This window comes from Malus domestica, chromosome 14 (assembly GCF_042453785.1).
Source record: "Malus domestica chromosome 14, GDT2T_hap1".
Lineage (NCBI taxonomy): Eukaryota > Viridiplantae > Streptophyta > Magnoliopsida > Rosales > Rosaceae > Malus > Malus domestica.
In genome coordinates, this window is record NC_091674.1 from 29,249,933 (window position 1) to 29,260,876 (window position 10,944).

The following is a 10,944-nucleotide window of genomic DNA, read 5'->3' on the forward strand; positions in this document are numbered from 1 at the left end:
CAAAATAACACAAACAAAACATTAAGAATACGCTTTCAAATATCAAAACAAGATTTATTATCCCAAGATAATACATATTATTGGTAAAAAAAAAAAACGAATACCTGCTTGTAATGGTGGAGTCCCAGGACTGACAGCCAAAAATGACTGTAGCCAAGTTAGGGAACTCACTAAGAACATCGAGGACAACTGCATCAGCATCGAAGGGATGTTCAATAGCAATAGCCCTCAGAATGCGAAAATCAACCTGAGCCGAATCAGAAGAAATAATATGGACGGTCAGTTACAGTCAAAAGTAAACACAATCATTTACGAACCCTAGCCTGTAAAATTAAAACTTCTCTCTCAGCTCTCAGATTTATCTGTAAGGAGGAGGAAAAGAAACCCGAATTTTACAAGAGTCAAAAGTTGATCCAAATCCTGGTCTAAGAAAACCCTATTGAGATTTCAGCTAAATGGAAACCAGAACAGGAAAAGAATTGCAGGGTTTAATAAGACTGCTGAAGAACAGAGTGAGATTGTGAATCGTGATCCTAGAGAGAGAGAGAGAGAGAGAGAGAGAGAGAAAGAGAGGAGAGAGAGAGGGTTTATTGATAAATTTGAGTTTTATTATTAATTTCATTTTGTACTTAATAGTAATTATGCAATAGGGTAAAATAGACAATTAACATTCAAAATTTTAAGCTGGGTGTAAAAAGAGGTTGCATGGGTTTAAATAAAATTTCCCATATATAATTGGAGCAATTGTCTCTTGAGTTTAGCTCAATTAGAGTTTCGGTTCCTTAATTAAAATTTTGTGAATATTGGTTTCTGAACTTGTAATAATGTAAAGCAATGGTTTTCTTGGTTAACTTTGGTAGAACGTTCATTCATTTTTTGCTCCTTTAAATCTTTTATTTTTTAATGAAAGTTTTAACAGAATTAGCGAAAAAGACTCACTCCAATTTGTAACAAGTTTGAGGATCAATACTCATGAATTGTAGTTAACAGACCAAAACTCTAATTTGGCCAAAATTCAAGAACTATTGCTCTAATTTTCTCATAAAAGAGTGTTGGTCGGCTCATTGCATGTAAGACATTAATTTTATTTTGTTTGCATTAAAATGTAAGGAAAACTAATGAAAATGGCGTAAAAACTTTAAGTTTTAACGATAAGAACAAAATAAAGGGTAAGGTGAATAGTATTATGATTGACTTTTTAGGGTAAAAATATAATTTTTCGTTAAAATGAACAGTATCGGGAGCTTTTTGTTAAAGTTCCTTTAAAATATATTACAAATTAGTAAGTTTACGATCTAATTTGCCAAAAGTAGGCTCAATTAAAGATAAGCAATTCAATTGGTAGACTTTGAGCTCACACGGACAAATTTCTAAACTATATGATCTATAGTAAAGGGAGATTTGAATTTGTTTCCACTTCAACCTTCACGAATCGAGATTTTTTTTTTGGAACTTTCTTTTCCGAGTCGATGGAATAAGTGATTTGGACCATTCATTTTAATATTCAATCCTCACTAAATCATTTCATTGACTCACCCTATATAAAATCAAGGGTGCAGATCTCTTTCTTTTTTCATTGGCCTGGAGCACCCGATTCTTGAACTCTAAACATGAAAATTCGGAGGATATGGAGTTCAACCTTCACCCACATCTTCGAAGTTCACTGAATTAACAATTATTATCGTCAGTGTCTCTCATCAACTTGGAAAATGTTTTATGTTGGAAATCAGTGAGTGACACTCAAAAAAAAAAAAAAAAGAAAGAAAAAAAAGAAAAAGTGAGTGACAAATTAGGTCTGCCCATTAGATGTGAGAGGTTTTAGATTCGAATATCGTGGATGACGAATTCGATACTAAATTAGGCTACCCATTATGTGACTTAGCCAAACCCCCTCTCTTTTTAGTGTAAAAATATCGATGTACTCATAATAAAATTAAAAAAAAAAGAAAAAAAAAGAAAAAAGAAAAGCCAAACATCTCTCTCCCTCAACCAAAAAATGTGGAAAAACGAAGGGTGATCTCGTAATTTCGCAGTCGGCAAATCACAAACCTTAAAAACCCCCAATTTTCCTCCCTCAGAAAATGGAAGCACACAAAAACCAGAGAAAGAAGGAAACTTTAACTTCTTAAGAAAACCAAACGACATGTCGATGGCGGAGGTCACCTTCTTCCAACTCCACGACGTCGACGACGACCCTCCCCACCTCCCCTACTGGGCACACCAGGACCTCGACCTCTACTTCTCTGATCCCGATTTCCTTCAATCCGATCGCGCCCTCCGCCCTTCCCGCATCGTCACCGTCGACGACGACGACGGCGACCTCTGCTCCCAGTACCAGTCCCCCGTCCACGTCATCCACAACGACGCCGTTTCGGGGGAGCCCGATTCCGCATCCAACCGGACCAACCGATCGGATTTGCTGGACCGCCGCGAGAACCAGGTGAATTTCGTGATGGATCTGTTCCAGCAGCGGGTCGAGCAGTCGTCTCAGGTAAACGCTCGCAGTCCCCTTTTTGTTTCTGACGATATTGACGACGAGGATCGTAGATTTGGGGTTATTGAGTCGAATTGCGATGTGGGTATGGAGGGTTTGGACCTCGATTTGAGTTTAGGGTTAGGGTCGGGATTGGATTTTGGGAATTGTTTGGATGGGGACGGGATTGATGATCCCGAGGAGGATGATTTCTTTGTGGGGAGGAGGGTGTCTGGGTCTGAATTTGGTGAGGAAACTTCCAATTTTAGTAGGGCTGATGATGATGCTTACGAGAATTGCGTGAGGCTGGTTGGGTTCGGGACCGATTCGGAGGATGATGAGAACGGGGTTATCGGGATTGATATGAATTCCGGGGATGAGTATGGCCTGGAGGATCGTGTCCATGGTGAGAATGATGATGATACGAGCATCCCGCTGCGTTGGGATTCGTTTATTTTGGAGGACCATAGGGAAACTAACGAAGATTTCGAGTGGGAGGAAGTTGAAGACGGGGTTGATGAGAGAGAGGTCTTCAGTACGTTTATTGATCACGACATCGAGGAATCAGGACCGGTGGCAGTTTCAGTTTCGGCAATGATGGCGCCGGAAGAGGAAGTGAGTGTGGAGAGATATGAGCATGTGGATAGTTTGGAATGGGAAATTTTGTTGAATGCCAATACTTGGGAGATAAATCCAGATGTGGCGCCTTATCCGGACGATGATTATATTCACACTGCAGAATATGATTTGCTGTTTGGTCAATTCTCTGAGAATGAGAATGCAACAGCGGGCAGGCCTCCGGCTGCCAACGCTGTGGTTGAAAGTCTCCCATCCGTAGTTTTAACTCAGGAGGATGTGGAAAAGGGCAATGCACTCTGTGCCGTTTGCAAGGATGAGATGAAATCGGGGGAACAAGCAAAGCAGCTACCTTGCACGCATCGGTACCATGGTGACTGCATTGTGCCGTGGCTGCGCATAAGGAACACATGTCCTGTTTGTCGACATGAATTGCCCACCGCTGACGCTGCTTACGAGCGTAGAAGGAGCCAAAGGCATGCTCGTGGGTCGAACAATGGTCGGGCAATCTTTTGAGATCTTCCTTCGGCATTAGGTACTCGAAATTGTAGATACTGCTGTTGGTAAAGAGTTTTCATTTCTCTGTGAGGATGTTATAGTTCCTGATGCTTTGTCAGCATATACATTTTTTTGTGCTTGTTTCTTGCTGGAGGATGATTGTCAAGCATGTAATGTAATAATATTTTGGTGGGTACTCAATTTTTGTCTTGTATTCTTATTTTTTGTGTGCTTTTTTCTTTTTACGATACATGCGATAAAATTCATCTAAACTACGGGACTGAAGATTTGAACTTTGGGTGCTCGGGCAAAAGTACAGGGCTCTAGCAGTTTTCTTTAACCCCTTTAGATTTGAAGGCATAAAACTACACATTTGGACAATGTTCATAGTTTTTTAGATACCTCTTGTTCTCTTTTTTTTTTTTTTTTTTGTTGTTTTTTTTTTGTTTAACTTTTCTTTGATTGGAAAAAGAAAAAATGTATTTATAAATAGAAAGTTAAGCATATTTAGGGTAAAAGTGAACAAGTAGTTCACCAAATGCAAAACAATCAAACAAAATCAATTAGTAACTAAAGAACGGGGTCGCCGAGTGATTGGAGCGAATTTCAGGTTTGTATTTTTACAATGGTGGCCAAGGGAAGGTTAAAATGTCTTTGTGATTCTTTTCAACCCCTGAAAAGATAGACTGTCGTGACTTCACCGCCAGCTGATCCCCTTTTCAAGTAAAAGAAATTAAGAACTCATAAAAAAAAAAAAAGGAATTGGTGGTGAAGGCATCCATCCAATGGTTCATTACAGACATTGAAATCAAATTATTGGGTGAAATCCAAATGACTCATAAACCCAATTTTATATATATATTTATATTTCCATCCCTCGTGCAGAAATAGCTCATTATAAACATAAAACGAAAAATGTGAGCATGCGTGTTAAATTGTAATTTGCAGTAATCAAGAATGGATACTTTCAAAGGAAGAAGCCAAGTATTTTTTCCAAAATCTTATCCCACTACGTCCCTTCTATTTTTTCTCGCCAGCCAATTTTAGTAAAAGCGTTTAAGCACACGAGTTGGTGATTACGTAGATTAAGTAGATGTTAATGTTAGTCAATAGATTGGATTAAGCTTTCAGTAATATTTAAGTGTTCAACCACAAAATCAAATGAAAATTATGTTTAAAAGTCCAACAAATTTAGCATTAGGAGGATGGTGATGCCCATGATTTGCACCTTGTTTGTTTTCTCACAAAATTCCTTTTGTTTCCAAAATTAGGGTTATCTTTTTTGTAGATAGAGCCACTAAGTCAAACTTTATGTATGAGCTTTCTCAATCGAAACTACTGGTATTTATCACATAAATTAATCTTAGAAGTAACATGCTCGTGACTAGCTGGTCTAGCAACATTCAGTTTCAATTTATTATAAAAGGTATGAAATTCAGCTCACACAAATCCAATGACGAAGTAAAGTATAAGAGTTCGATACTGAGTTATGGTATGTTGTAGCTCGTATTTTTTGCCCCAACTTGGTTAACCCACTTATAATAAAATAAAGTTGTCGGCTCACAGGGTTTGAGATTCGACTCACAAGGTTTGTATTGCATGGATTTTACAAGGGTTGTAATAGAAACCATCACTATTTATATTTGCAGCGAGTTCGATACCAAATTGTGACCGCAACCTATACGATTATATATGTTCCAAATATATATTTGTAAATATCCTATTGTCTATCAGAAAAGAGAAAAACCTAGAAGCTGTTGGAATTTATTAGGTTTATTTTGGAAATTAATTAGAGATTTGATTTGATTTTGTAGTAGGGTATTTTTGGCTTTATGCATTATGGTTTCTTAGGTTTATTGCTCTATAAATAGAGCTTGTAATTTAGTTTGAGAATTAAGTCATTCACAATGTAGTCTCTTAAGGTTTTGTAGCTATTTCGACATTCTCAGTTAGTTTAATAATATTTTTATTATTTTGTTAGTCTTGTTTGTTACGCACTCTGATTTTCAACTTGGTATCAGAGCATGTTCGATTCTTTGGAATTAAATATGTTCTAGATGGGTATCAATTTGTTCATTCGTTTGTCCGCTGCGTATCAGTTTGTCATGAAGTTGGTTCGGAAGTTCGCACTGGCTTTGGAATCTTGAACTTGCACCGCTTGAATTGCTTTCGCTTGATCGCCTGTTCGCTTGCCTGTTTGCCCGCTTGCCTTATTGTGTCTGCCTAACGGAGCTTGCATCCACATCTGCTTTTGTTTTCTTCACAAAATTCTTTTTGTTTCCAAAATTAGGGTTATCTTTTTTGTAGATAGAGCCACTAGGTCAAACTTTATGTATCAGCTTTCTCAATCAAAACTATTGGTATTTATCACATAAATTAATCTTAGAAGTAACCTGCTCGTGACCAGCTGGTCTAGCAACATTCAATTTCAATTTATTATAAAAGGTCTGAAATTCGGCTCACACAAATCCAATGGCAAAGTAAAGTATAAGAGTTCGATACTGAGTTATGGTATGTTGTAGCTCGTATTTTTTGCCCCAACTTGGTTAACCCACTTGTAATAGAATAAACATGTCGGCTCACAGGGTTTGAAATTCGACTCACAAGGTTTGTATTGCATGGATTTTACAAGGTTTGTAATAGAAACCATCACTAGTTATATTTGCAGCGAGTTCAATACCAAATTATGACCGCAACCTATACGACTATATATGTTCCGAATATATCTTTGTAAATATCCTATCGTCTATCAAAAAACGAGAAAAACCTAGAAGCAACCAAAAGAGCTTAAGAACTAAGTCTATCCAAAACAAGGACCCCTACTTATATAGCCATATTTTTCACTTTGCAAGATAAACCTAACCATTTCATGAGATCACTTGTCTTCAAGAACTAGCCCTTCCCTTTACATTTTTAGCAAATCCTAATTACTCTGTTAATCACATTCCTGGCGAGACGTCGGAAGCAAGTAATGTGAGATTAAGACATCCATGTTAGCAAATTAAGGTGATCATCCGCTCTAATTCTTTCCTTAATCTCACACGCCTTTCCGAAAACCGGAATAATCTCCAGGTGCAGGTCTTTGCCTTCAGATGTTGATATGAATGTGTAAAGACAAAAGATGTTAAACTACATAAATTACATGACAAGAAGAAGCTTAATCTCAATTAATTTCTGATTACGTGAAGGTCAAGAAATGCATGTATATATATATATAGATGCTAGAAGCTCACTAAAAAATTACTAAAACCCTTTTGAATTCTTCTTCTTCTTCTTCTTCATGGAGCCAAATGAATCAAAGGGGACTCGGTACTTACCTAATCACTGCCTCCCAACGCATCCCCATCCAGATTCCCTGCCGATCTACCCGCCTCGATTCTTCCCCGTCTCTCATATTCATGTTCCGGCCCATGATTTCTCACCAAACGCCTCGTCTCTCAGCAACGAAGCTGCCTTCAATGAAGCTGGGGAGCCGGACATGAACTACGAAAGAAAGCTCAAGAGAATGATATCCAACAGGGAGTCTGCGAGGAGGTCGCGGATGCGTAAGAAGAAGCAGATTGAAGAGCTGCAGTATCAGGTGGATCAGCTCCACTCTACCAATCGCCAGCTCTCGGAGAAGCTCATCCAACTGTTAGAGGGCAACCAACAGATCCTCCAGGAGAATGCTCAGCTGAAAGAGAGAGTTTCCTCCCTTCAAATCTTCCTTGCTGATCTCATAACACCTCTGAGGAATGCCGGAGATGTCACCGTTAACACAAGTGGCAATCAACTTAGAGCCGAGGACTCAAGTACGCCATGATTGCCTGCCTCCCTACCATGGAGAATTCCGCTTTGCTTCATCCAGTACAGGGGTTCAGTAGTATTGATGCGTAAAGTTTTCCCATTTCTTTTCTTCCCCTGCTGTCTTTCTACAGGTAAAAACAGTTAAAGATACACGAGTTTAAATGGTCAATGTAATTTGTCAGCGATCTGCATACATACGATGTTATCATTCTGTAAATTGTCATCGATTTGCATCCTCAACACTACGTTACATCCATACGATCTTATCAATAAGATGGCAGATATCTGACCCTTTTCGGTACAAAGGCATAAATCGACGGTAGATACAATAAACTTCTAATAACTCGATTAGAGATTTTCAAAATTTTGGGTCCATGTACTCAAGTCGTTTGTTAGCGTGCATCAGAACATTTGTTTATGATACAATATGATATAAACAGGCCCTGAAAATCGAAAACAAAACCTATCATCAACCGCTTTTCTTTACTGGATGCTTCCCATTTGAGATGTTAAGCGAGGTTTCTGCTGTAGTGGTAAAAGTCGAAAAGAAGTTGCTCTGTTCTTCAAAACCCTGGACCGGGTCTGCATATGAGAGGGTGCAAGGCCATCTAGACATGGAGGAACTAAACATGATTAGCTTCGGAAACAGAATGTGAAATTCAGTTCAAAAAACATGCTTCAATATACTCTACCTGCTCGACTTTATAACCTGATCACGTATTGTCAAACTCTCATCGAAGATGTTGCCTGCAAGAACGAAGATAATTAATTTTGAATAATTCAGTGACTTGCACTCATTGTACTTTTTATTCATGTATTAAAATGCACCCGCATCGTAGATTTAAGAAAATGTTGCACACCTCCATATAGGTTCGTCTTTGTGAAGTATTTTGCAGTCAACCAACGACTGTAGTCCACTTCATATTTCTTGAACTTCTCAATGTGGTTTGCGCTATGGAGGTCACTAACACAAACAAAGGACATAGTTTATCATCCAGGCGCTAGGCACAGGTTCAAATTCATGATATGACACGCAAGAGAAGTTAAGGCTCGTTTTAAGCATGAAATATAACTGAGTAGCTAATATCTGGCAGCAGCGGGAAAAACTTTTCCGCTAAGCTGCACCAAGAGGAGAGCAGAATATGAAGACAACATCGGTAGGAGCAAACTATAACAATGACAATTATAAGTCTACGACAGGGAAAGAGTGATAAAAAAATCAATGGGGTGTTCTGTTAAAAACTAATTACAAAGACTCAATAACGTATCAGGGTTACAGCACCCCTAGCATCTGAGCCATTGGTTATAAAAATAACCTGATATGTGATAGTCCTAGCCCCTTAGAAATACTTAAAACTCATATGTCACATGCATTTTGAATAAACTGAGCTCATAAATGGTAGATCAACCAGGCATCAGTAAGCCTTTCTAATGCTCCTGCATCACACAAAGACCTAATTTGCGCACATGAAAACCCCCTGTCACCAACCATAACCAATTCCAAGAATTTTACAATTACAGGGAGAAGAAATAAAGACAAAGCACAATGTAACGGGCATGTGAGCTTCTAGATGGAATTCCCATATACTCTACATTTTTAACAAAAGGGAAGATAGGTCAATGATACCCTACATGTGTCTGCGTTTGAGGTCAGGGGATGTTGGGGTATCATTATGTAAACCAAAGAACCTCCTCAGTTTAATTTAAAAACGTAACGAAGTACCTTCTTACAATGAAGTGGTTAATAATGTCGATAGAGACTTCAGATCGCTAAATTTTGACCACTATGGACTGCTAGATTACTACAGTTGTAATTAGGGAAACTTGTGGTTGATAAAGGCGACCATTTCTGTTTGTGCGTGTGCAAATGCAAGGGAGAGCGCCAGGCTTAGAACTTAGAAGTGTAAGCTAGTGCAAGGCCCGGAAATTCAAATTCTGAAAATGGGAAGAAGTAATCGTGAAAATCAAACAAATAGAAAGTAGCACTACTTTGTTTTCAATCACGAAACCATTAAAACACGTAAGCATACTAAGGGGCGGAAGATGAGAGAGTCTGAGAAGAGTTTCGCAACTGAATTTTCAAAGTAATATAAACCACTCAAACTCAAACTACTGAGTCCACTGTACAAATAACTAAAATCGATCATGCATTACACAACATCATGTCAAAATGATCCACACAAGATCCATTCTTCGAACAATCTTTAGGTCGCAATTATCTGTAACATATTCTCCCTGCAGATAATTAAGCTCTTCCTATACAATCTATTCAATTTTCGGGAAGTTTACTCGTAGCTCATTTCCATAATTAATAAAGTCAACCGCTTTAATTAATTTTCTTTTACCTGGAAACCAATTCACACACACTAAGCAAAATACAAATGACAAACACATAAACAAGCATAAGTCTCTGAAGAATTGCTACCGAAAACCTAACTTACAAGTGAAGCCAAATAACCAGTAGAGCAAATTACACACAGGGGTACGAAAAATTACATCTTTTTCACTAAAATTGAATCTACTGGGGCAAATAAATACCAAAAAAATTGAAAAATAATTACTAAAAATAGAAAATAATGGCATGGTAATTGCAAAATACATTCCTCAACACGGAATATAAACATGTAAGTTGAAAATTTGAAATATTCAAACAAATATATAGAAGCGAAAATCGGAAGAAAAGAAAGAGATACTCACTCATAATATGCAGAAACAATACCAGGCTTCGTCTCCTCGGCATCCAGAACTCCATTGTTGGCTCCAGCTTCAGCCTTCAACGTATTTAAAATACGAAACGGAGAAAACCCATAAGAAATCATTACACAAAACCATATGTATATATATGTGTATATATATTATATACAGATATATGTACGGGAAGAGATGAGGAGAGAGAGAGAGAGAGAGAGAGAGAGAGAGAAAAAACCTGTGGATTTGGAGGAGAGTGAGAGATGGGTCGAGTGGCGGAGTTGTCGGAGCTGGAAGCAGAGGAGGATGGCGACGCCGGAGACGCCGGAGACGGCAAGCTCGCCATGCTCACAATTTTGCTGCTGCTAACAGCTAAGAAACTATAACAAAGTCCACAGCCAAGTGAAAAAAATCGAGGCTTTGCAGTGTTCTTATATATTATTTATGGCAAACGATTCTCTCCGGATCTCTTCCACTAAATTCTCCTCATCAATCAATCCGAATTTTTAAAATTTGATCAAACGACTAAAATTATTCTCTGTTTTTAGACGTTGGATCAAGTTTCAAGGGTCCGGTTAGTTGATGGGAAAGATTTGCCAGAAGGAATTCGGAGAAGATCCATTTCCATTATTTATTATTATTTTTTATTTTTAATTTTATTTCAGTGAGGGATAGTTATTGCAGGCCCGAGAGGTAGGGTTGTCAAAACTCCGCTTGGATATGAATAATCGTGGAGATTTGCACTTTTTAAATTAAATGAGTTGTATAAAATAATAGGAAATTTTAATAATAAGTTTTTGGTATTGTTTACTTTAATAAAAAATTACATTTTAAAATTAAAAAGTCAATCCTGATACTATTCATTTTACCTTTTATTTTGTCCTTATCGTTAAAATTTAAAAATTTTTAAATCATTTTCATTA

General features: G+C 37.8%; 3 protein-coding genes across 3 annotated transcripts; 2 read left to right on the forward strand and 1 right to left on the reverse strand.

The window, feature by feature from the left end:
- Positions 1-2,027: 2,027 nt before the first annotated feature.
- Positions 2,028-3,748, forward strand: LOC103455455 (uncharacterized). Its single transcript, XM_008395042.4, has one exon. It carries the CDS (start codon positions 2,144-2,146, stop codon positions 3,563-3,565), a length of 1,422 nt encoding a protein of 473 aa, XP_008393264.2. The 5' UTR covers positions 2,028-2,143; the 3' UTR covers positions 3,566-3,748.
- Positions 3,749-6,707: 2,959 nt separating this feature from the next.
- Positions 6,708-7,589, forward strand: LOC103455573 (basic leucine zipper 43-like). Its single transcript, XM_008395159.4, has one exon. The coding sequence runs from the start codon at positions 6,828-6,830 to the stop codon at positions 7,347-7,349; it is 522 nt and encodes a 173-aa protein (XP_008393381.1). The 5' UTR covers positions 6,708-6,827; the 3' UTR covers positions 7,350-7,589.
- A 68-nt stretch (positions 7,590-7,657) lies between these two features.
- On the reverse strand, positions 7,658-10,741 carry LOC103455454 (uncharacterized). The gene is made up of 5 exons (XM_008395041.4): positions 10,260-10,741; positions 10,031-10,104; positions 8,194-8,297; positions 8,026-8,080; positions 7,658-7,941 (listed from the first exon to the last, which is right to left on the reverse strand). Exons 1-5 carry the CDS (start codon positions 10,365-10,367, stop codon positions 7,803-7,805), a joined length of 480 nt encoding a protein of 159 aa, XP_008393263.2. The 5' UTR covers positions 10,368-10,741; the 3' UTR covers positions 7,658-7,802.
- Between the last annotated feature and the right edge of the window lie 203 nt (positions 10,742-10,944).

Excerpts from the sequence above, each read along its gene's own strand:
- LOC103455573 (XM_008395159.4), top strand. The coding sequence starts at position 6,828 with ATGGAGCCAAATGAATCAAAGGGGACTCGGTACTTACCTAATCACTGC.
- LOC103455454 (XM_008395041.4), bottom strand. The coding sequence starts at position 10,367 with ATGGCGAGCTTGCCGTCTCCGGCGTCTCCGGCGTCGCCATCCTCCTCT. Across the intron at positions 8,081-8,193 it reads AAAGACGAACCTATATGGAG|GCAACATCTTCGATGAGAGT; the intron begins GTGTGCAACATT and ends TCGTTCTTGCAG. Across the intron at positions 7,942-8,025 it reads CAGGTTATAAAGTCGAGCAG|ATGGCCTTGCACCCTCTCAT; the intron begins GTAGAGTATATT and ends CTCCATGTCTAG.
- LOC103455455 (XM_008395042.4), top strand. The coding sequence starts at position 2,144 with ATGTCGATGGCGGAGGTCACCTTCTTCCAACTCCACGACGTCGACGAC.